Source organism: Periplaneta americana, chromosome 3, assembly GCF_040183065.1.
Source record: "Periplaneta americana isolate PAMFEO1 chromosome 3, P.americana_PAMFEO1_priV1, whole genome shotgun sequence".
Classification (NCBI taxonomy): Eukaryota; Metazoa; Arthropoda; class Insecta; order Blattodea; family Blattidae; genus Periplaneta; species Periplaneta americana.
The window spans coordinates 121,186,338-121,213,033 of record NC_091119.1 but is presented as its reverse complement, the minus strand read 5'-3'; the positions used below and the strand labels follow the sequence as shown (position 1 = coordinate 121,213,033).

Genomic DNA, 26,696 nt, shown 5'->3' with positions numbered 1-26,696 from the left:
ATTGGTTCCAGCAGTTTTTAAATGCACATCGAGGAATGCTGGACTGCATGTGGTTCTCTAATGGCTCCACCTAAATACACACATTAATTCCCAGAATAGCTGTATTTGGGCTTAGTGAGACACCTCTTCATGAATAATAAATTGGGGTATGGTGTTCTATATTGTGGCACTCCACTATGGGCCCTATCTTTTTGGTTGATATTGCTGTCTACACGGAAATTTTTCATGAGTTTGTGAATCAGCTGGATGACGAACTCAATACTGGCTATTTTCAGCAGGATGGTGCCACCTGTCACATCTCCAATGTCAGCATGATTGAAATTGTTTTCTTCTTTGAAATTTATGTCATTTCTAAGGGGTTTTGGCCAGTAAAGTCATCTGACCTTACCCCACAAGATTTTCTTCCTATGAAACATGCTGAAAGGGAAATCTGTAACATGGCGAGGTATGTGTAGGCATGCCTGAATGCTAATAACAAACATGTTCAACACTTGCTATGAGATCATCATGCTTCTCATACACCAAGCTATGTCCGTGTCAAATTTCACTCAATTATTACGTCTATTAGTTTGAAAGTTATAAGGGAAGATCAGAAGCCGAGGGTGAGTGAAACACCCATTATTATAAACAACCATATTATAGTAGTATACTGTACCAAATAAGTACTTTAGTACGATTCTTGGCATCTCTCAGTGCAGTTCCTACCCTGAGATCTGATTGAGGGAGTATACTGTAGCTCTGCAGTATATATTGATTACACCCCAACTCTGGCTAATAGCAACAGGCATCTATAATGAACACCGATCAAAATACCCCTCATTTCTCATGAAAAACAAGAACTGAAAAGACTACAGTGGACTTTATATTGTCAGCAAATAGCTGGATACATTAAGATTGATTGATAATAGTATACTGTAGATGTTACATGGCAGCCATGTGGATATTCATTGTATTCCTCCTAGAGTTGCAATTTTATACAAAATGGTCCTATTCTAACGAAAATTTGATTTATTGATAAAGATCTATGGAACTACTAACAATCAAGTTTCACAAAAATCCTCCCAGTATGTAGGCTTACATAGAAAATATTACTATACCTAGGATGCTTTATTTATTTATCCTAGTTTTATTTAAAATATACTTTTAACCAAATAGTAAAATGGCACCATAGGTTTTGTATTGTATTGAATTTATTTACATTCCATGGTATTTGTAGATCGCTTCACAGTAGAATATGGAACATGTCAAAATAGTACATTATGCAATGAGCCTATAATGGTAATAAATAAGACGCGAGTTTGTTTATAAAATGAGCGCAAGCGAGTTTAATAATTTTCATACGAGCATCTTAATTACCATTATAGTCAAGTTTCATACGACTTTTTATGCTCGACCATAAGTTAATAAATTATTAGTCACATTGAATGCTTTTGCCGAAATTTCCGGCGGTGTAAGTTGCAGCTCGTTATCACTAGTGTCCGCCATTTTTACTTTGTCTAATCTCACACTAGTTGGCCTTCGATTGCATATCTGAGAATAATCGATACTTGCGCTTTCATATTGCTACAATGGTATTTTCTGATTGGTGGAACACCTAAACTTTAATGAATAGGTGTACTTTAATGAGGTCCATTAAAGGGCTGCTACCAGGTGTATAATTATTACTACATTTCGGCATGGTCGAGCATAAAAATCTTAATACTACTATGAAGTCTTCATTATATAATCTTTTCGCTGTAAGAAAAATCCTAATGTAAACAATAGCACGTGACTGAAGTGAGGCTTCATTGGTCACTGTTTGGCGCCATAGATTCTCAGGACATGTTCCCGCCTACTGTTGGACATTCTGTTTCATGTTAAACATTTCCCGTTACTCGTCAAGTAGGGGTAACCTCACTACTATGCATTCATTTGCTTAGGAAACATTTACTTTATATACTGTAATTAAAATTCACTTAACTTATTATATACATTTAAGACTATTTGTTTTTCTCCGTTTTTGAGAAGGTTTCCACTCTTACGTTTAATAACAGCACACACCGAGGATGCAGAAGCCATAGGCTACTTCAGTATCATGTGCTTACGTGACGCCAGCTTGTTACAAGAACAAACTACCTCGGTATTACTGTTGGTATTCATCTGCGTTCACAGTACACAATAAAATATAACAGTAGCTTTTCTTTTTCATTGCGTTTACATATGAGTGAAGTTATATGTTTCATCGTATTTAACAACTAGAATTCAATCTTTTATTTTCAAATAATACAAGATTATGGTTTCCAAATACGAACTATATTTTCCTGCGTCATGTGAGTATTTCGACTGGGAGCCAATCATGGGTATGACAGCAACGTGCTTATGTTTACATTAGGATTTTTCTTACAGCAAAAACAGTATAGTCACAGTCTAGTTGAAATATATACAGAAGAGTTTTACAATACACTAATACAACACAAGGGGTTAGTATCGACAGTTAATAAAGAACAGAAATATTCATGCAGCGTTGTTGAATGTCATAAATTCACCTACAGAATAGAAGGCGTGAGAAATCTTATGTTTTGAGTTAGATTTTTTATAGCCATAAGGAGGCTATTAGAATTTTTTAGTGCCATGTAATGCACTCCTTTTTGATAGCAACACAATTACATAAATTAGCCTACTGTAACATGAATAATCTTTGTTATTTGCCTTTGAAATAGTACAAAGTTCTCTAGACTGCTACACCATTCCCATTTGCATAGTTCCAAGTATACTGACGTTTATTATTTCATGTGCAAATTCAAAATATTACACGAAATGTGATGCAAATACAAAACAAATGGGATTCCAGTTTGAGTTGAACTATTTTTGAATGGACATTTTAAACCTAATTCGCAATTAGCTACTACCACTACCACTACCACTACCACCACCACCACTACCACCACCACCACCACCACCACCACCACCACCACCACACCACTACCACTACTACTAATAATAATAATAATAATAATAATAATAATAATAATAAAGAGAAAGGCAGAACATAGAAAAGATTGGAGAATGCTGGTTTGCAGTGAAAGATCTGCACTATAAATTAAATGGATAATAAATATAATCATCATCATCATCATCATCATCATCTGTGGTGTCAAAGTCCATGAAGGGCAAAGGCGACAAGCTAAATGCTGGCCTCATGTTCACATCTTCAGCACAAATGAAGAATTATTCAACCAATATGGGAGTAACAGTCATTACAGCTGGTTTCCGAAATTGGAATTCACTACTTAAAGTAGAGGCAGAAGAAATAGGCGGGTTTTTGGTCTTGTATGGTAACGATTCACCCCACACTTTCTCTAGCGGTTTATGATCTGAACAAAGAGACCTTCCTATTGCTGCGTTCAGATGTTAGTTATTGACAAGTGTTCGTCTGTGATATTACTGTGCTACAGCTTCTTCACAAATATATCTCATTATAAACAGTACTTTTAATCAGGTACTGATCATCCAAGTAATTGCTATCATGTCTCAGTCGAGCCCTGACATCAGAAGTCATATTAAAGGTATTATTTCTCAAGTTTACCGTTTCCTGAAAGTACTTAAAAACTGTAAGGACATTAAAAGTGTTGTATCAACAACGCAGACAACCTTTGTCAAGGCCTGTAGCATTTGTCTACGATTGGTCCAGAGAATTTGTGCAGAAAGGAGAAAAACGGCAAAAAACAATGCTATGAAGCCAACTACTTCATCTCCAAAGAAGATGATAGAACATAGGAAACTTGTTACTGATATAGACAATTTCCAAAAGGATCTCATTAGGCGTAAAATTCAAGAATTTTATGACTAAGAGAAGTACCCCAACACAGTAAATGTGATGACTACCAATTTCGAAGGTTCTAAGAGTTAGATGGGGAAAATTCTGAGGAGCCTTGATTATGAATGCACGAAAAGCAATGATGGCAGAATTTTTCTTGAGGAAAGAATCGACATCATTGCAGCATGAATCAGTTTCTTAAGGAAAATGCACAACATCAGCGAAGAAGAAACTCTACGCATAAGGTGAAGAATAGAGAAATGTATATAGTATTTGTGGACCTAGAAAAGGCATTTGATAGAGTGGACTGGAATAAACTGATGGGAATCCTGAAAAAAAAGTGGTGTGGATTGGCAAGAGACAAAGCTGATCTGTAACCTTTATATGAAACAAGTCAAAGTCAGATGGGAGAAGATGTCAGAAGAAAGTGAAATAGGGAAAGGAGTATGACGTGGATACTCTTTATTATCTACCCTGTTCAACACCTACTTTGAATATTTAGTACAGAACTGTTTTCAGAACATGGGAGGGGTGACAGTATGAGGAAGAAGAATAAAGTGCATAAGATTTGCTGATAATACGGCATTATTAGTAGAAGAGAAGATGATACTAAGGGATACATTACTAGGGCTAAATGACAGCTGTGAGCAGCATGGAATGAAGATAAATGCAAACAAGACGAAGATCATTGGTTATTGGAAGAAAATAAAGAAGATAAACGTGTGAATTCGAAAGGAGGTAGTAGAGCAAGTTGGGATGTACTATAAGCAGTAACATGAGCTGCTGCCAGGAAGTGAAAAGAAGGATAGCAATGACAAAGGAAGCTTTCAATAGAAAAAGGAGCATATTCTGCGGCCCTCTGGAAAAAAAACTAGGGAAGAAATTAGTGTAGTGCTCTGAGTGGAGTGTGACATTGTATGGGGTAGACATTACGTCAAAGTGAAGAGAATAGAAGCATTTGAAATGTGGATATGGAGAAGAATGGAGCATGTGAAATGGACAAACAGAATAAGAAATGAAGCTATGTTGGGAAGAGTGAGTGAAGAAAGATGCTGAAACTGATCATCAGGAAGAAAAAAAAGAATTGGTTGGGTCACTGGCAGAGAAGAAACTGCCTACTGAAGGATGCACTGAAAGAAATGGTGAACGGGAAAAGAGTTCGGGGCAGAAGAAGATATCAGATGATAGACCACATTAAGATATATGGATTATATGTGGAGACAAAGAGACAGGCAGAAAATAGGGATGATTGGAGATTGCTGGTTTTCCAGTGAAAAACCTGTCCTTGGGCAGAAAACTGAATGAATGAATATAGAATTCATAAACAATGAAAATATAGTTTTCCACGGAACAGACATATCTCCAATAAAAGTTACCTGTAGCTGACAGCTAATCTCTTATGTGCATTTCAAATTATCTTATCTTTGTGACAGCTCCTTTCACTTCACTTAAAATTGCCACAAACAGAATAATTCTGATTTGTAACATGTAATCCACAATGCATTACAACAGAAATGCTACTAGTTAAATAGGTGAATTGTCTATATTTTCTTGACAAAATCTAAAATTAATCTGCAACTTATCATTCGTCACAGGAATATGGATCAAAATAGAAAATGATTACACACGCAATATTTGAAAATAAGTAATTACGCTAAATTACTTTTCGGTAAATAAATAAGATCTAATATAGGCCTAATTAAATATTGTACTCCTGATATCATATTCGATTTAAATTGAACCAAACTGTATTAAATTCGGTTTATAATGTGTTACACTATATAACTTGTTCCAAATTCCATTAAGATATTCGTAAGTTTCTGTTCACTTCCGTCACATAATATACTGTAATACTGTCATGTTCGAAGTTCACATTCTTAGAATGTCACGCACCTGAACTCTGAAAGAATATAGTGGGATGGGATAGGTATTGTTTCCGAAGTAGGTATAGCTTATTTGCAAATTTATATTCATGATTACTGGAATGCTCAGTTTTCCTGAAGCCAAATCATCTTATTTTTTCTACTGATAGTACTGATGTGACACATGTACAAATTATGTACAAAGTTAAAGGAAAGGCTTCTCAATTGTTACTCTTACAAATGCATCCACAGATAAAGGCTCAAACATATAATTATTCGTATGAAGCTACAGTTTCTGTAAAAGCTTAGACTTACAACAACAACAAAAACAATAATACAACAATAAAAAATAATAATAATAATAATAATCATAATAATAATTTATACTAATAATAAATCTGTAGCCGAAATTTTTCTGGTAATTTTCGATTTTCCAAAAATAATTGGTTCTAACATATACAATTAACCACCCTGAAACCGAAAATCGCTTTTTTGAAATTTTTGTTTGTATGTCTGTCTGTCTGTCTGTAAGTTTGTTACCTTTTCACGCGATAATGGCTGAACGGATTTCGATGAAAATTGGAATATAAATTAAGTCCGTTGTAACTTAGATTTTAGGCTATATGGCATTCAAAATACATTATTTAAAAGGGGGGTTATAAGGGGGCCTGAATTAAATAAATCGAAATATCTCGCTTATTATTGATTTTTGTGAAAAATGTTACATAACAAAAGTTTCTTTAAAAATAATTTGCGATAAGGTTTATTCCTTGAAAAATTTTGATAGGACTGATATTTCATGAGATAAATGAGTTTTAAAATTAAAATAACTGCCATCTAAGGCCGTGTAATGAATTAAAAAACAAATGACTTCGTCTATAAGGGGCCTTGGGCAGCAACAATCGAAAGCTATGAAAGATAGCCTACAGATAATGTTTCTGTGTTTATATGAAGTAATATCAGAAGCTAAATTAACCGATTTGTATAATTAATTATTAATTCACCATTGGAAAGTGTAGTTTCTCTAGATGGACATAATGCTATAATGTTATTACAGTAACTTCTGAGTGAATCGAGGACAGGTAAGATTAAAATAGCTTCTTATGCACAGAAAACTTGATAGGCTATTCTGTACATTCGTTTCCTGTATTTCCTAAAATTATTTTTATGACCAAATGAGTGGTCTCTGGATCAAAATGATCGCATTTTAATTATGCAAATACAATTTAAATTAAGTAACATAATAAACGATTTATCCTTATATCAAACACGAATGTTCCCTGGATCAAATGTCCTATTTTAATTATATAATTACTTTATATTTATTTCTAACGGGTGCAGCGGAGTGCACGGGTACGGCTAGTAATAATAATAATAATACAATAACTTTAACAACAGGGCCTAAAACAGTGGCTAGTCTAGGGGTGGCATGCACCAACAAGAAGTAAACGAAACTAAAGTAGTAAATCAGTAAGTGAGAAGGAAATGGGTGACTTTCAATAGAGAATAATGAACTAAAGTAGTAAATTTATTTTTTACTCGCAGAGTACTACGAATTTACTCCACAAGACGTGATGGGGAGCACCAACACAGACTATGTTACTAACCTAGCAAGTGCCCAAGTAAATCAGGACAAAATTTACTCCTTGTCGGGAGGTGGGATGAAGTTGTAGAGTAATTGTGTTCTGTCGCATTTTGCATGCTGTACGAGTTAATTTCATGTCAAATACAGTCTGACCTCAATTTCTCGAATGGCAATGGAACCAAAAAAAAATAGTTCAACTTATAGAAATTTCATTGGAAAATTACAAAATAATGTACTGTATGTTCTTAAAAAATTACCTGTACATGAAGGATTATGTTTTCCAAGAGAAGTACTGTACTACTGTAAATAATCTCTCATTTTCTTCTGTTTCTTGTTTCTCATCCTGTTTTTTTCCACGTAATTTTCCAACACATTAACAGCACTGATAAGGTTATCATTTACATATGACTGTCCCTAGATGTAAGATCAAATTGTTGCTAGAGCACCTAACGCCGGTTCGCAGATGGTGTTGGTTAACATTCGACCTGTCCAATCTCGACTATCTCAACTTCATTTGATACCCCCGGATCCACTGTTGCACTATTCTGGCCCATTCTTACAGTAAATACACCTGCATCCATTGGATTCTCAGCCATGATAGCTTGAGAGTCCACAGTAACGAAGGTATCATAGTCAGCATCAGAACAGGCAATCTGTTGGTATTGTAACCATTCATCAGGAGTGGGGATAGTTAGTTCCTTTTCATCTTCTTTACCATCATTGAGTCCTGAGTCACCATACGAAAATCCTGCTTTTCGAAAGCAATTTGAAATTGTTTCCATTTTGATGTCGGCCCATGACTTGTGCAGCAACATTATAGATTCAAGAAGGCTGATGTCAGTTAATAGCAAACCACAATCAATTTTCCCGAAGACCTTCCAATTGACACTTTTTCGAGTGTCGTATCACTATTTATTTATTTTTTTATTTTTATTTAAATATACAGAATAAAGAATATGATTACAAAACAAACAAGAGAAATAGAAATAAAATAATACAAGCAATATAAAAAAAAGAAGATACAGTAGTATTAACAAAATTTGAGACCGAATGAGCAGCGCTCATGCTCGGTCGCAGTTCAGATATAATATTAAAATAAATAATAATAATAATAATAATAATAATAATAATAATAATAATAATAATAATAAAAATAAATAAGTAAAATAAAATAGGAACTAAAATATAATTACAGCGGCAATGGAATTATATAATGTAATATTAACACTAGAGAAGAATAATATCGCACGTGAAAAGTAGGACTAATATATATTTCAAAATTATAGAATACAAATATAATATAGGTTGATTAATTCATACGCATATGCTATAAATTTATTTAATCAAATTGAAGATATTAACACGTTTCTAATTTTCTTGTTATATGTTAGTGGGTTACATGTTAGAAGTTCTGGGTGTAATTTAGTTAAAGCATTGTACAACCGAGGGCCAAAATTTATGCTATGCTTTAGACCAGCAGATGTGAGACATTTAGGTTCTACTAATGTTGAATTAATATTTCGTCTTGTGTCATAATTGTGTGTCCGTAATACAAACTTATTACGATTTTTATGATAAAATTTTAACAGCGTATACTTATAAATTTGTTCAATATTAAATACATTAAATTCAGAATAAATTAATTTAGTTGGATAATCGAAACGTTTCTTCAAACAAATTTTAATTATTCGTTTTTGTAGTAAATTTAACGGATTAAGATTAATTTTTGTACTTCCACCCCAAACAATTATACCATATTGAATGATAGACTGAATAATGGCCAAGTTGTGTTGTGTGTTTCAAGTTTTTGATTATATCTTGGTCCATTGGTTGTAATTTTGAGGTTGTATTACTGTCATCAAAGATATCGAATTTCGACTTATCAATGATTATTAACAACGATTAAAGTACATATAATATGGTCGGGACCTAGAAAATTCTTCGAGAAATAGAATATTCCAGTTATAGTAGTTCGAGAAATCGAGGTCACACTGTATATATCTTAACATAGATTATATTGAGATGAAAAAAGTGGTATCCCGTTAATGAGGGTAGTTAAGGAGAGAAAAGGCCCTATTTACAATGTATAACACCCACGAATTCAGAGGGAGATTTGGATTCCATAAGACTCTATAGAAAAGCTGCTTGATATGTTGGAACCACTTCTACAACACAACTCTCAAAGGAACTCATCATTATCCCTTGTTAGGTGTTTAAGTAGTTGCAGGAGATTTATTAAATGTCCCTCGAACAACAACTTCACTGGTAGGGCGTTTGATAATGCATTAAATATTTTGGTTGCTTTAAAAAATGCTGAATAGCTGAGAAAGACTGTCACACAGTAAGAAAAAATTCTTCCTACTCGGTCAATATCCGAATGTGATATGGACTACTGATTGTATACGTAACCCCATACTTGTCCTGTGCAGAACTTAATGCAGAACTATATGGGAACCATAAAAATTTCTGTTCCATCAATATTCAAGTTAATAGTAATGTTGGTCGGTGACAGTGGGTACGCCCTCTCAAAATATCTAGATTGTTGTATGATAGTGGGAATAGACTGTTTTGCTGCAGTTACATCAGTAATTTCTGAAGTTCTTGAATCAATAGTCTTTTGAGACAATATTGTTTCATCATTCAAATTGTTAAATCTTGCAGTTTCATTGTGGAACTTACACCAGTTTACAGACTTTATTTTCCATTTTGTTTTAGGTAGCATGTTATCTGGTGAGTTATTTGTAAAAGGTAAAAGGTAAAGGTATCCCCGCAACATGCCATGAAGGCACTTGGGGGGCATGGAGGTAGAGCCCCATGCTTTCCATGACCTCAGGAAATGAAAATGTAATATAAACAGAAAAATGATCACTTGACAGATCTTCACCAACACTCCAGTTTTTGAAATTATCATATAATTACGTTAGATGAGCAGAAAGAGAGATCTACAGTACTTATAGATCCTGTACTTGCACATTGATATCTTGCTGTTTTTGTTTTATCATTAAAATAAAAAACAGTTCCCTCTAGAAAGAAGTCTGCCAAAAAGTGTCTTTGAAAATCATCCTCTGATGAAGAAGATGAACACACAGTGCTCTTGATTCAAGTGATGTAAGTGAGTGTCCTTCGACAAACACAACTGTGTGGAGTGTCTCGAACATTACATAGACACAGCCTGATTAATCCGATTGGATTAAATGCAAATATTGTGATAAATAGCTTGCACTATTTATGAAGATAAATGTAATGTTTGTATAGCAGCCTGGAAAATAAGAATAAAATACTGAAAACTGTTAAATGGCATTGTAATGGCATGTTACCATCACTATAAAAGATCAGTGGATAGCATAAGTGTTCCTATATTGCAAGTAATTCACTGTAAAATTTAATTTTTGTATTTTGTATGTTTTGCTGTAAACTTTAATGTTATTTTTATAAGCCATATCACTCACCTCCTAAGTCTATCACCCACCCAGGGTGGAAGATATGGCAGAAAACTTAATTTTAGTTTTATTGAGTTGTTACCACAAATGTATTTCAAACTCTTCAGTCCATAAATAAGGTATGTAATTTGTAAGTTTTATTTGATATTCCCACATTGTTAATTAAAGTGTGCTATATTTTACGCATGAGTCATTCCATGTCAAATCAACATAGTTTCGAATTAAAATCTCCCTTAATCTCTCAGATTTTGATGAAACTTGCTATATCAAGTCATTTTACATGGTTATGAATAGAAATAGTAAGTAAAAAATTGTTTCTTCCATTCAAAAGTTATCAAGTCTAACATCTCCCCATGAGGGGTAACTGGATAGCTAGTTGATAATATGGCAAAGGTAACAATTAATATAAACTTTTGTTCCATATCATGAAAGCATGGAGCTTTTGAGTTCTGGGATTGCCATAATCTTACTGAATGATAGTGTCAGCTGTCATTTATTTTTTTTGTATCATCCTCTTCTTGAAAAATATACGTAAAGTCTATGGTCTCGGAAAGTTCAAGTTTTGAGAGTTGAAAAAGTGTCTTAATCTGATTTTGGTATGGTCTTTGCAGACTTGTTCTTGCTGTTTCCCTATTAACTGTACTCCCCTAACCAATCATATGGGCCTTTACTGTGAACTGCAGCTGAAAAATGTCAATTCTGCTTCAAGTTCACTGTTCGTTAACAGAAAACCACAATTTAAGTCACACAGAGTTAGGCCGGGTGCACACAGAATCAGACGCGATGCGGTGCAGTGCGACGCTACGTTTTGCTTTACAACGCCTCGCGACAGCTTAAAACTGTCTGCTCGCGACAACTGATTTGCTGGTTGTGGGATTGGAAAACTGGCCTAGGCTAGAAAATGGCGTCAATAATAGAGGACTGTCTATATGAAAAATTCTATTGCATTTGCTTATTATTTCCTAAGGACGCAAGCTCCTAAAAATCTATATGATTGAAAGAGTCTTAAAATTAAAATGTACTGCACAAACGTCATTTTTTATGTTATGACTACTTCACGACTCACAATAAAGAAAAATAATATATTAAATCAATAATGAGCAGAGAATTAGGCTTACTACAATTACACTGGTCAACATTTTGCGCCAGACATAAAACTAAAAATTCTTACTAATTTCGACCTCCTGAATTAAAAAATAACAAGCAAAATGTTCCATTACTTGGGGTTTTCGAGATGCACAATATAATTAATTTTCTATGCATTTTATTTAAAAATCACCGTATTTCGTGTGTAACTATTTTGTTTTACAAATGTGAAGACCCATTATGTGAAAACAAATGTAGTATATGTAAGGCACCATGTTAGAAGCACCTGTAGAAAGGGAAATTATTTTATTACCCTTCTACGAGCCTATTTCGAGGGAGTGAAACAGGTTCGCAGTATAAATTCACTTGAGTTTACCTGATTTTACTTGAGATGTGCATTTCTTTCCCGGTGAGCTTAATTACATTACTGTAGTTTATATTTTGCAATATATCACCATGTCAAAACCACTTCTAGAAGCGGAAATTGTTTTATTGGCCTTTTCGGTTCCATTTGGAGGGGAAGAAACAGGTTTGCAGTATGAAAACGCTTCAGTTTACCAGGGTATTTCTGTGGTGTTAGTATTCTGTGTAGGACGTGTAGGCTATTTCTTTAAAGTGTCCTTTAATGATAATATTCAAAGTACAAATGGTTTATATGTGCGGATTTGAAGGTTGTAGCATTGCTTTTTGGAATGCAATTAGGCTACACAAAATTTTGCTGCTTTCTGTACGAATTGGACAGTCGCGCTCGAGATATTTTATTTTTATTTTATTTGATTGGGTTATTTTACGACGCTTTTTCACCATCTAGGTTATTTAGCGTCTGAATGAAATGAAGGTGATAATGCCGGTGAAATGAGTCCGGGGTCCAGCACCGAAAGTTACCCAGCATTTTCTCGTATTGGGTTGAGAGAAAACCCCAGAAAAAAACCTCAACCAGGTAACTTGCCCCAACCGGGATTCGAACCTGGGCCACCTGGTTTCGCGGCCAGACACGCTGACCGTTATTCCACAGCTGTGGACTCGCGCTCGAGATAAGCATTATAAAATAAAACGACAATCACTAGAGCCAAGGAAGAAAAATATTATACATCAACCCCTTGTAGGCCTACCTCAAAGCGAAGTAATTTGACCCCTTTTACACAATAAGTTAGGGTTAATGAAGAATTTTGTTAAAGGGATAAATTATAAAACTGAAGCATATAAAAATATCCAGGAAAATTTCCTGCTATTAATAATCTGTGGCGCTACACCCCGTGAAGAGCCCAGACCTACCAGCCGGCTGCTGGCCTCACGTCCACATGCCAAAACAGAGGTGAACGATCATCCAACTAAAATGGAGGTTTCGTGTGGTTAGCACGATGATCTCCCCAGTCGTTATATCTGGCTTTCGCAACCAGCTTTCGCTACCTATCGTAGCTCCCCAAGTGCATCACGATGCTAGGTGGGCACCAGTCCCATACACTGGCCGAAATTTCATGAGAAAATTTCTTCCCCCATGAGGACTCGGACCAGAGCGCATTCCTTAACATTTCCTGCTATTAGTAATTCAAAAATAAAAGAGGGAGTTCTCAATGGACCACAAATTAGAGAAATAATGGACAATCACTTCGAATCTTTGCTGGGAGGAAAAGAGACAGCCGTCTGGATTGCATTCAAGGAGATTGAATTAATTTTCTGGATAACTGTAGAAGTGAGAACTATGAAGAACTAGTGAAAAATTTACTGTTGGCGTATTAAACTAGGGGTTGTAAAATTTCCCTGAAAATTCACTTCCTTCACTCACATCTTAACTTTTTTTCCCCCGAGAATTATGCGATTTCAGTGATGAGCATGATGAGCACTTCTATCAAGAAATTTCAACTATGGAAAAAAGATACCAAGGACAATGGAGTACCAATATGCTAGCAGACTATTGTTGGACTTTAGCTCGTGATGTACCTGATGCCCAGTGTAAAAGAAAATGCAGAAAAGGGAACCTGTAATCTTCTGAACAGTGAATATTTAGCCTTATTGTCATTACATAAAACAATATTTTGAATAGATATAAATTCCAAAATTTCTCAAAAACCGTAAACAACTGTTTTTATTGTCATATTCGTTTTCAGGAGGCTCAAATTATGTAGAAAACATATATCACATGCCTAGCGCAAAAAAATGTTAACATTTGTTACGCAGTGTTTTTATTATAAATTATTATTCACCTGGTGCTTTCATCTCATTTGCAATTTTTCACATATTTTCAGAAACCACATTATTCTCGTGATATTGTTTCAAAGATTGTACAGAATGTATCTTTCCTGTACTAAATCAACTAATTTATCTGCATCGAGCTCCATAATGAATAATGTGCACTACACAACAATAGTATTTTTTTTGTAGATAATGAAAGCGTGCAATCATAGCCAGTACTAACGCATGCGCAGTACACTGCAGCTATCAGACAGTCTCCTCGCGACGAACTTCAAGCAGTCATTCGATGTCGTCTCTTCGTGTCGCCTTGTGTCTGCTCGCGACCATCGCGCCGCGTCTGATTCTGTGTGCACATCATAAGAAATCAATGGGAGACAAGTACGACGAGACAAAATGTCGCGCCGCGCCGCGTCTGATTCTGTGTGCACCCGGCCTTAGTGTGCACTCAATGTTGGTTGCTTGACGGTTGTCAGGCCACTTTGAGGTCTGTGGATATAGAGGGAAAAATTGGATCAGTGTCTGGTATAGTTGCCGGGTAGCTCAGTTGGTAGAGCATTGGTACGTTTAACCAAAGATCCCAGGTTCGATACCTGGCCCTGGAACAATTTTTCCCTCGAAATTATTCAAATCAACTTTACAGGGAGTTATACCTGAAAGCTTGATTTGCAGTGTGCTATATGGCTTGAAAGAGTGGTATTAGTACAAAATATGCTCAAGGAATATTGAAATCGTCACGTCCCTACAAATTGCAGCATGTACACACAATACATTGAAGATAATCCATGGCCGAGCTTAATGGAATTGGATCATGCAGTGTCTGTATATTGACAAACGTTCTTCAGCATGTTTTATTCAGTGATGAATGCCTATTCTTTCTGGATGAGTATGCTTATAAACAAAATGTACGATATTGGTCCAAAGAAAATCCAAGATGGATACTTGAATCTAATAATGTAATGGTAATACCAGGAAAAAATGGTGTCACATGGAATATGAGGCCATATGATTGTGCGACCACATTTTTTTTATGTAAATGTGAACAAATACAATACATACATTTGGCAAATTGTTGGACAGCACTGACATGGATTTCCACTGAATAAACAGATGAGAATGTAGTCTCAGCTAGACAGGGCCATAACACATTATACTATTATGTCCAATCGGTCAGAAATTAAATAACATGTTCGCGATGGATCTGCCATGGCCTCCATGGTCACCACACCTCAAATCACTGAATTTTTCGTATGGGGATATGTGAAACAAGCATGTTTTCCAGCTAACGACTACATCTATAAATGAATTGAAACAAAGGATCACTCATTTCATCCAATACATTCCAAAAGCAACACTTCTAGGAGTCACAGAGGAATGTTAGGATAGAGTGAGACACTGTCTTCAAGAAAATGGAACAAATTTGAACATTTCAGGTGGTGCACTATGCACAGTAATATTTACATGCAAACACAGTCATGTTTATGTGAAGGTAATGCAATGTAACATTGTTGGGCTGGATGGTATTTCATGGTTGAATGTGACACTAACAGATTTGCTTCAAAGAAAATACGGTAATTTCTTATGGTATGTCTACACTTGTCATTTCAAAATAACATTGTTTTTCCATTTTGGCAAGTGACTGTATACATATATACCATATGACACAAGAGTCAGCACATTGGCTTATAAGACAGAGGGCCTGAGTTCATATTCCGCTTCACCCTGAATTTATAACTTGTGATGTGCAAGCACGTGGTTCAGGCAAACCAGAGATTTTCCCCAAGACTCTGGTTCCACTGCAACATCCTAATAATTCTCCATAATCACCATCACTCATTATGAGTGCAACATAGACCCACCTCCTGTGGTTCACTCTGGATAATCTCTGATGAACTAAGTGGTCTATGTTTCTAGGTAGCTTAAGTGGCATCTATGAGCAAGCTCATACTGTCTGGATGAATAACGGCAAAGTTAAGGACCCTACCACTGGGATAGGGTTTTAATTTTTTTAATTTTTAGTAGGTTATTTTACGACGCTTTATCAACATCTTAGGTTATTTAGCGTCTGAATGAGATGAAGGTGATAATGCCGGTGAAATGAGTCCGGGGTCCAGCACCTAAAGTTACCTAGCATTTGCTCATATTGGGTTGAGGGAAAATCCCGGAAAAAACCTCAACCAGGTACCTACCTTGCCCCGACCGGGAATCGAACCTGGGCCATCTGGTTTCATGACCAGATGCGCTAACCGTTACTCCACAGGTGCGGACCCTTTATGGTAAGTACTGGTAATTATAATGAAACAGGAATTGCGTTATTAATGGGAAAATTTGGTGCAATTGCTACTATATTTTTTTTAGTTTTAATCCCTTAATGATGCTGTATCAACTACAGGGTACCTACTGCTAATGTGAGAAATATGAATTTGTTAATAATTTTGGTATCAGAAGATGGTAGAGATTCATATAATTTATACATCTTCCTGTCCACACCTGTGGAGTAATGGTTAGCGCGTCTGGCCGCGAAACCAGGTGGCCCAGATTCGATTCCCGGTCGGGGCAAGTTACCTGGTTGAGGTTTTTCCTGGGTTTTCCCTCAATCCAATATGAGCAAATGCTGGGTAACTATCGGTGCTGGACCCCGGACTCATTTCACCGGCATTATCACCTTCATCTCATTCAGACGCTAAATAACCTACGATGTTGATAAAGTGTCGTAAAATAACCTACTAAAATATTAAAAAATACATCTTCCTACAGCTAGGCCTATATGTTTATAATTTTATAAATTAATTTTCAAAATACCTCAAAGAGTACTGTAATAGGAGATTCCGCATAATCTGAAAGACTGGTGCAGCGGAGAAAACTAAATAAACTCTGTAATAGTCTAACACAGAAAGATTAAAAAATACCAAATTATTGATCAAATTTAGTCATTTTTCACAACTACCGTTAATAAATTACAGCTCATTTGAGGAACTATTTTCAGAACATGGAAAGAGCGATAGCAGGAGGAAGAAGAATAAAGTGCATAAGATTTGCTGAATATATGACGTTGTTAGCAGAAGAGGAGATGATACTAAAGGATATGCTACTAGAGATAAATGACAGCTGTGAGCAGTATGGAATGAAGATAAATGCCAACAAGATGAAGACTATGGTCATGGGAAGAAAAGTAAAGAAGGTAAACTTGCAAATTCTAAATGAGGCAGTACAGCAAGTGGACAATTTCAAATACTTGGAATGTAATATAAGCAGTAACACAAGCTACTGCCAAGAAGTCAAAAGGAGAATAGCAATGGCAAAGGAAGCTTTTAATAGAAAAGGGCGCATCTTCTGCGGACCTCTGGAGAAAGAACTAAGGAAGAGACTAGTGAAGTGCTTTGTGTGGAGTGTAGCATTGTATGGGGCAGAAAAATGCACAATACGAAGAAGTAGACAGAGAGAATAACAAATGAAGCTGTGCTGGAAAGAGTGGATGAAGAAAGGATGATGCTGAAACTGATCAGAAAGAGGAAAAGGAATTGGCTGAGTTACTGGTTGCGAAGAAACTGCCTTCTGAAGGATGCACTCGAAAGAATGGTGAACGAGAGAAGAATTCGGGGCAGAAGGTATCAGATGATAGACATTATGATATATGGATCATATGAGGAGATATAGAGGAAGGCAGAAAATAGAAAAGACTGGAGAATGCTGGGTTTGCAGTGAAAGATCTGCCCTAGGGCAGAACACTATGAATGAATGAATAGAAATAATTTCGCTTCATTTGAAATTGGTGACAATACCCACACTTTTAAGCAGACTACTTTCATGAAAACGGAAATTGTCTAGAATGTATATTTGCGTGCAACGATGTTCAACGATCCACCCACCTTCAACAGTTCTCGTCGGCTGCATCATCATTAGCCTATTATAAACGCAAGTCTGATACCGAATACACATATAACACCCTGCAATAAGTAAAGAATAAATTTCAGAACACGGTTACCTTCTTTCCCCTCTTCTTCCAAAATTCCAACCTTGTGCACGCAAAATAAATTATTGGCACTGAAAAGTGCGCATTCGACAAACACAGACAAATCTGTTCTTTTTAATATTTTCAGATAGGCCTAATTACTGTAACTGAGGTAACCATATACTGAAATTTCCCCCAAATGTATTTATTTCCTGATAATTTGATGCTTAACGTGGTATCACAATAGTAAAGAAATAATTATTTTCGAGCCTCTTTTAGGGAATTAATCTCAACTCCGTGATGATAAATCTATGTATTTAGGTCCATATATCCCTCCTCACGCTTAATGACATGAAAAATAACTTAGTCACTGTTATTATCCAACTTCAACATATAAGCTGCATTATTCTATTAAATTCTACTGTTGCAGATTACGGTATCGGCATGTCGAACAATGTTACATGCAAACAAGATGGTTCAATCATTCGGAAAAGCGAAAAAGCTTGGTCCGTTTATAATAAAATAGTTATCATCCTAAGATGAATTCTAAATTACCTGAAGCAAGATGGTGCACTATATTTTTCTTTCGGGGTTGAAAGGATTCATGAATAATTTTCACTTTATCACTACAAAACCTTTACACATCTTACCAAAATGGCGAATAACAGAGTGTGTATTATTGTCCCCTCTATAGGTTTGTTTTTAAACCAATATTTGTGATCGCCACCAACATATTAGAAATAAATACAATTTTCTACTCTCATAAATACATATATCATTTCACAATAAAATGCAATTTCTTCATAATTAACACCTAATCAAGAAAGGTGAATAATAACATCATTTCAGTTTTTTACATACTGTTAATTAAATGAATTGTTCCATGTCCTTCGTGAATTGGACGTTGGCTAGCATGATCTACTTTTGATGATTCTGCAATGACTACATGGACCTGTTATTTTATATACAACGCGTTAGGTGGCGCTGTCTTAAATTGGTTGTGGTGATAATTTGATAACAGTATTTCTCGGAACTTGTGAAGTATAATACGTTGCAGATGTGTTATTGAAAGTAACGAATTAATTGTATTCTTGCATTCTATTTATATATAAGATGAACCTAACATAATAGCAATAGTGAACTGTAATACAATTCATGGTATGAGTTGTCTGCTGGATTGACAGACGACAACTTATACTTGTACATAATGACCATTATTTGTAATATTTGCGTTTTATCTTTCTGTACACACACATCGTCAAGCAACTGAAGGTTTTATATTGATTTTTTTTTCAGATTTTTATTTACACGTGGTCACTGTTTTACAATAGGACAGCAGACAATTTACACGTTTCAAGGTTATGACAGCATCACAGCAGTCGAGATTTTTAACATCAGACTGTGCGTATTTCGGAACCACCACCTTTTGTAGACGATGGCACAACGAACTGTTACGTGCAAGGCAAGTGTGTTAAAAAATTGAACACTGCTTCGGCATTTGAATATGCCAGTTATAATATGCCTACCTGTTACAGTTTCCATACCCCAAAGACTGATGTGTTACGTGTTGACGTAATGTAATTAAGTGAAGTTAGTATTAAATATATTTTATTTGTATATTTCCATATATGCTATTTCCCAATAGCAGTATTGTTGATATATGTGAAGATTTATGAAAGAACAGTAGGCCTAGTTTGTTGCCATTTCTGAAGAACATAAATGATCGGCCAGGTCATCTGCTCGAGGTCCAGGGCACATAGGCTACATTACCAAATATATACATATATTGTAATTAAATTTTCAACGTTTTCTTAAGATTATCATATTATCAGTCACTGTACACTTCTAATGGGAAAGTTTGTGCCTTAGACCTCCGTTGCTTGGCCGATGCTTACTACATAATAACCAATTTTTTTTTTATACTGTATCCAATGTTGTAAGACATATTTTTTAGCTTTTAAACTGACACACTCGTAGTCTTTTGTTCTGTAAATAACTAAGAATTATAGATCAATGCATAGCTACATAGTACAAAGTTAATTTCTTGTTTTAAATTGATTTGTTATTAATGTATTTACGCAAAATGCACAGAATATACTACAGGTAAGATTACAAAAATGTGCTAAAATATTACGTTTCTTTTATCTGTGCATAATCACGTTTTGCACCACTTACTATGTGGCTTTTGTATTACTGGTATGTAAATTATAGGCTACAATTAAATAGTATAGTGAATTAGTGAATACTATAGACCAGAAGCTATCCTTATATCGTAAGTTTATTATATTAATATGTAGCTCTTCTTACTATTTTTTGTGAAATATTGTATGCAGTTAGTGGAGTTTAAAAAGGACCCTTCAGCTACTATGGCCATTTGCGCCCTTTGTATGCAGTTAATGATTCAATACGTAATAATTATTTGCCCTTAATTATTTTAATTTTATTTATTTAAAGTTACACTGTACACAAAATGCAAAGTATATTTAATTCAATAGTTTTTAAAATATATTACATAGGTGATATGTGAACAGTTTTCAATATTAAAAATAATTTGTTTTTTTTTTTTTCCTTCTAAAAATATTAGTATGTTTCAGAGAGTGTATCTGCCATCTGTTTTCAGAATATATGTTGTGATCTGGTTTGAATTCACTGCAGGAATGTGGTTGGAGTTGCAAAAATTGCTCAGATCAAACAAATCTTCACCTTCATGTTGAGATTGAAAATCTGAAGCAGCGCCTGTTAGAACGTGAACACCATATTGTTAATATGGAGACCAACTTCCTTACTGAAGCAGAGAAATTCCCCAATGGAGAATTTGCAGCACTAACTGAAGAACTACTAACATGGCAAGAAAAATACTCTAGGTATCATGCAAGATTTTTACACATTTATCATTACAGTCATGAATGTTTCGAATTGCTACTAGTGTTTTTCACTTTCGTCAAGGCTTACAGTATGAGATACATCACATATTTGTTTACTTACCGATACTGTCCCTATTCCACTATTTCTTCACTTCATTCTGTGTGACTGATCGCATATAACTGTCAGCCTAATGACTTTCAAAAACACCAATTTTATCAATTTCACTATGCTGCCATCTAGCGACTGCAAAAGAAGTCACATTATAACCCTTATGGAATTGCATGAAGTAATAGCTTGCAACTGTACTTCCATTTAGTGGCCATTACCAAAAAATGCCTTTTCCACTGTGGAGGCTCTGGTGGTTGTTCTCTTGTTATGTTGCCATTTCATAACATGGGAATGGTCAATCTGATGTATATGTGATAAGGGGCTAAATCCAGCTATGCTTGTGACTATCTCTCACTCTCCGGAACTGTTTAGTTTTCGTAAAAGTCAATAGTTTCATTTCCGACATGTTTTGTACATCATTGGTCTTCTACTTTGCCGTACTGGATTGCCTGTGTTATTCTTTATGTTACTTTTTTTCCTCTTTTTTACCTTACTTTTCCCCTTATTTACCTCACTTTCCCTCTTGTTAGGTTAGAAGCGGTCATGTTTTGTTAGTTGGCTATATGTTAAACATTTTACAAGGGCACACTAACAACATAAAATAATATTTGTATTATTTGTATGTTATTTAGAATTGTTATACTGGGGTATGCCATTTCACTGCATACCATCACTTCAAAATTTTCATTGACAGACCTAATCTGTAATGCTATGACAAAACATTATTTTGGAAATTTATAGAGCTAAGTAGTCCAGCATTACTCTGTTATTAAAACAATATTTGTCATATGATATCCAAGAAGTTCATTGAGTTCATTCAGACACCATTACAGTAGTTGTTTTTAGTAAATAGATGATACAAAATTAAAAAAAAAATAACCTTTTTCATTAAATGAAACTCAATCGCCAGTCAGTGTTTGGCATATCAGATTTTAATCAATAAAAGTTAAAGATTTGCTAAGAATGATTTCCAAATAAAGATAACATATTTTTTACAGGCTATATGAGTCTCACAAACGTGTACAGAAAGTGAATCAGAGTTTAGAGGATAAATTACTGAAGATTGTGGATAAGTGTGAAACAGAGAAGAACTCTTTAACCAGAGATGTGACAAGTTTAACCCAGAAACTTGTTGAAGCCAAAGGAAAGATTAATCGTCTTCAAGATGAGAATGTACGTTAAAGGAAAAATAGAGGGTTCAGTGTAAGCAAGAGGGACAGAAAAGAAAAGAGACCTGGAGGGGGTGGGGTGTGGGGAAGAAGTATGCTAACTCAAAATTTAATTATGAAAATTTGCCTTTTGTTATAATGGTCATGATTATTGAATTTAATATTTTCTCTTAAGAATTTTTGTAAAGTACTTCACAAACTTTTATATTATCACATAAGCCTTCTCAAAAAAGAATATGTTTTATTGCCTAAGATGCATGAGAGACTTAGTAATATGGAATATATAATTATGTGTGTTAGCTCAGATTCATTGAATCACATCATGATAGAAAGTATGAAAAGTAGATTATGTGACACTGCTTTGTTTTGTTTTTGCAGGAACGGTACAGGAATGATGTAAATCTTGCCATTCAGCTTCTGCAATGCAAACCTGCTAACTTTGTTTCTCACAAATTTGACATGGTAAAAAATTACAGAAAGTCACTGAATGAATATAACTTTTAAATACTCAGCTGAAAGTTCTTATTACTATATTATAAATCATTTTGTATTCCAGTTACCTGCAGATTTGCAACAAAAAGTGAGGACATATGTGAGCAGCAAACGGAGACCCTCTGATGGAAATGGAAACAGCACGACCAACAAACAAGAACCAAAGACCATCAAAGTTCCCATTCCCACTTTTCCACCAACAGCAATGGTGTATTCCATTAGCAAGGTTCCTGCAGGTTAGCTTGATGTAAATTACAGACGGATGGATGGATGGATGGATGGATGGATGGATCGATGAATGTAAAATAATAATGACCTGTAAAATTCTATATCTTGTTTAGCCCACTGTTTGAACGAGGAACTGATATGTAGGATAGAAAGAAGTTCCTATTTAGGGGATTGTACTGCTTTAATTATGTTACGCCATATGGATTGCTATTGTAGAATGATGATGATGATAATAATAATAATAATAATAATAATAATAATAATAATAATAATAATGATGATAATGATAATAATAATAATAACCACTGTTTGGAATATTGAGTTGCTGAAATCAAATTCTGTTCTTTTCGAATGTAATGCAGATGTTTAGCTCCAGAGAATAAATAGATAACATGTGCTAATTGAAGTGAATATAAATGCCTGTTAAAATTGTAATTTTATATCAGTGTTAAAATGTAATTGATATTAATGTGCTGCCTTTTAAATATCACATTACTCTTTCATTTTGTTACTTCAGCTTTCATTTCTTTAAGAAACACCTTCCATTATGCCACGTCAGTATGCAATTATTGCAACTAAAGACACCAAATCATTCCTCCAAACAAGGTTTGTATATACACATAATAAACCAATTGTCTTTCTAAATCTCAAGAGCAGGAAAGTGTTTAAAGAAAACAAAGCACTTGAAATAAATCTACAAACTTATCTTCCACAAATACATAGTATCTATTGGGGTTGAATTTCACTCGATTTGATAAGCAGTCATTTGACTTCAGTTTTAATTGGATTCTGTAAAGAAACTGTGATTTATTCTTCAGCTTATGTTATCACATTTATGTGCATCTGTAGAACAAGCTAGCAAAGTATAGGTTATTTTGACTACTTAATTTCCCTGTAAAATGTTAGCCACTAGCTCTTATTATTATATCATAAGCTTGTTGAAACTAAACAGTTCTAGAGAGTTGTTAAATAAGAATCTAAGAAATAAACAGCCTCATGGTAACATTGATTTCAGATAAGGACGAGGACTCTGATGAAAAGTCTTCCAGCTCCAAACCTCCCGTTGACATAGTGTCGGCAGCCATTATGGCCAAAGTATTGGAGGAACGTGAACGGGAACGCCTTAATACGAAGCACTGCGATACTTGTTCATGCCCCCGGCAAGCAATGGTCGATTGTTCTACTCAAGTAGCTCCACCATTAGACCAGGGACTCTTATGTATGCGCTGTGGGACCTCTGTTAGGTATGTGTGATTAATTTTCTTAATAATAGCTTCCAGTACTTTTCACTTCAGCAAGAGGAGCAGAATACATATAAGCCAGAGGGAAATACTCTGTAGTAATATTGTATATGTGTACGACATCATAATTTTGCACTGCAGTATGACATATGTTTTTTTTTTTTTTTTTTTTTTTTTTAAATTTTAGTTGGTTATTTAATGATGCTGTATCAACTACTAGGTTCTTTAGCGTCGATGAGGTTGGTGATAGCGAGATGATATTTGGCGAGATGAAGCCGAGGATTCGCCATAGATTACCTTGCATTCACATTACTGTTGGGGAAAACCTCGAAAAAAAAAAAAAAAACCCAACCAGGTAATCAGCCTAAGCGGGGATCGAACCTGTGCCCGAACGCAACTTCAGACCGGCAGGCAAGCGCCTTAACTGACTGAGCCACGCCGGTGGCTGACATATGTTCATGATAACAATCAGATGCATCCCTTATGAACGAAGTGACTGTAGGGCAGTTGTTTTATTTGAATATTTCTATTTTTCATGCCATTCTCACTGTTTTCATTGCTTCATTTGCAGTGTCACTATCTTATTAACTCGGAATAAAATGTGTACGAAAATGTCGTTAAATAATTGCCAAATGTACCAGATATTTCGTTTACTTTGTGAAGAAACCTTACAGTAATTTTAAATTAAATATGATTTCTAAGCTCAGCAAAATTTGATTGCCTGATCAGGGTTCATAGTTGTTTCCAGTAAATGTGAAAGTATGTGTGAGGACATACAGAGGACAGAAAAGTATGAATTCATGTGCCTTAATAACAATAGTATTACACTCCAGCTACTTTATCAGTGTGAATGAACCCTGTAGCTCATTCGATAGCAGATTTCATGATTTCAGAGCAATTCTGTAAGTTACAGGAAAGAAAAAACTTTTTTGGCTTCAATCCACACTTCCTTACCTATGTCCAGTTGCTTTCCTTTCTGAATTCTGTTCCATTTGTTTATTATAATATTGTATGAATGTCAGTGCACCACTAGCCAAACAGCAAGAGTGTCAGCTTTCCATACTGGTAATCTGAATTCGAATACTAGCGGGTTCAAGTGGAATTTGCAATGGATAAAAATGGTGTTGTTGGTAGGTTTATGTGGAGTGCTCCTGTTTCACCTACCAGTATTCCATCATTCCTCCATTAATCATCGGGTCATTATGTGGTGCTATGTAGTTCACCTCCCACGGTGCACTGAGAGTAATGCCTGGAACAGCAAAAAAGAAATTCGGCTTCAGCATATTGTTCATAGATGGGGATGCTTGGGAGAATGACAAAGTCAAATATGATTGGATAAAACAAATAATTGTATAAATATTTTTTTTTACAAAATCTTTATAATCATTTCACCAATATCATTGTGGCTGTGTTGTCAATTTATATAATAAGGTAGTTTTTAATTTAGCTTTGTAGTCATATGAAGACCTCCCTCAAAGAACGTTGTATATTAACGGCTTTTGCATATGATATAAAACGTTCTTTGAGGGAGGTCTTCATATTTGTAGTTTTTAATTTAGCTTGGTAGTCATATTTGTTTTCTCTTGGGAGTGTCTATATATAATTAAAATTATTCTAATTTTTCTGTGCATGTTGGCTTATATTTTAATTGTTAATACTTGATTTACTTGATAATGCATGGCATTTCTTTACATACTGTTTAAAATTCATTTTTTAAAGCTAGAAAACTATGCACGTGTTGATAGGCGTCAGGATGACGAATTTAGGACAGTGCCTGTAGTACCTGTACTCACAGTGGAAAATAAGTTGGCTGCACGAGACATAGACAACAGATCGACAGACAGTAAAGCTGATAACAGAAATATTATCTGCACAACCCCAAATCATTCATCATATCTGTCACTTGCGCAAAATACAGCAAATAGTCCTTGAAGAGTGAGTAAATAACACTTTACGTTCTATAATTCACGTTATTTATTGTTTCAGCAATTTATCACCACCAACATGTCGTTGTTTTCTTCAACTCTCAGCCATAATTAAGACTGTGTACAGATATTTTATTGTGAGAGAAATATCTGGTTTTAGCACTGGTTTTTATTGTGCAAAGCTGATAATATGGAGAGATACTCCCGTTAGTTAACAAACCTTACATTCTTATTATCATGTATGTGAAACAGCATGAGTTACAGTTTATTGACTTTCTGTTTGGAAATTATTTTGTTATTGTTTATGTTATAATAACTGCATTGATATTTCAATATTATTTGTATTAATAGTTTAAATTATATTATGCAACATTTTTCTGTGCTACATGAATTAAAATACCACATCAAGTAACTTCGTTCTTTATATGATGTTAATTCAAAGTAAAACACGAAACATGTTGCTGTTTTCTCTGCCAGTTACTTAAATGTTATCTACAGAATTATCACTTATAAGAAAGAAAACACTGTTAGTAATTAATTTATAATCCATCAGGAAAATGAAAAAAAAAAAAAAGTCATTTAAGAATTCACAGGAAAAACAATCATACGCTCATTACTGCTTCTAGAGAAAATGTATTTCTTTTCCTTTCTTACTAGTTGTGCTTATAGAAAAAGCAAGCATTATACTACTCTTTTTCATATAATTAATGTGATACATCTTCTTTTCTTTATTTCAAGTTGAGTTGCTTTTGAACGA

The 26,696-nt window shown here is 34.8% G+C and overlaps 2 protein-coding genes across 2 annotated transcripts in view; one reads left to right on the top strand and one right to left on the bottom strand.

Annotated features, from left to right (window-relative positions):
• LOC138696470 (RNA-binding protein 25-like) overlaps window positions 1–18,596 on the bottom strand; it is a 94,723-nt gene extending 76,127 nt beyond the window's left edge. Inside the window, exon 1 of the mRNA XM_069821475.1 lies at window positions 18,467–18,596. The gene's annotated coding sequence lies outside the window, so the exon portion shown is untranslated. The remainder of the gene's footprint in view (window positions 1–18,466) is intronic.
• A 239-nt stretch (window positions 18,597–18,835) lies between these two features.
• Window positions 18,836–26,696, top strand: part of LOC138696469 (micronuclear linker histone polyprotein) — a 31,095-nt gene continuing 23,234 nt past the window's right edge. The window contains exons 1-7 of the mRNA XM_069821474.1: window positions 18,836–18,982; window positions 19,208–19,373; window positions 20,567–20,775; window positions 21,883–22,057; window positions 22,432–22,515; window positions 22,610–22,781; window positions 23,789–24,017. Coding sequence (XP_069677575.1) covers window positions 19,347–19,373; window positions 20,567–20,775; window positions 21,883–22,057; window positions 22,432–22,515; window positions 22,610–22,781; window positions 23,789–24,017 — 896 coding nt within the window. The 5' untranslated portion in view covers window positions 18,836–18,982; window positions 19,208–19,346. The remainder of the gene's footprint in view (window positions 18,983–19,207; window positions 19,374–20,566; window positions 20,776–21,882; window positions 22,058–22,431; window positions 22,516–22,609; window positions 22,782–23,788; window positions 24,018–26,696) is intronic.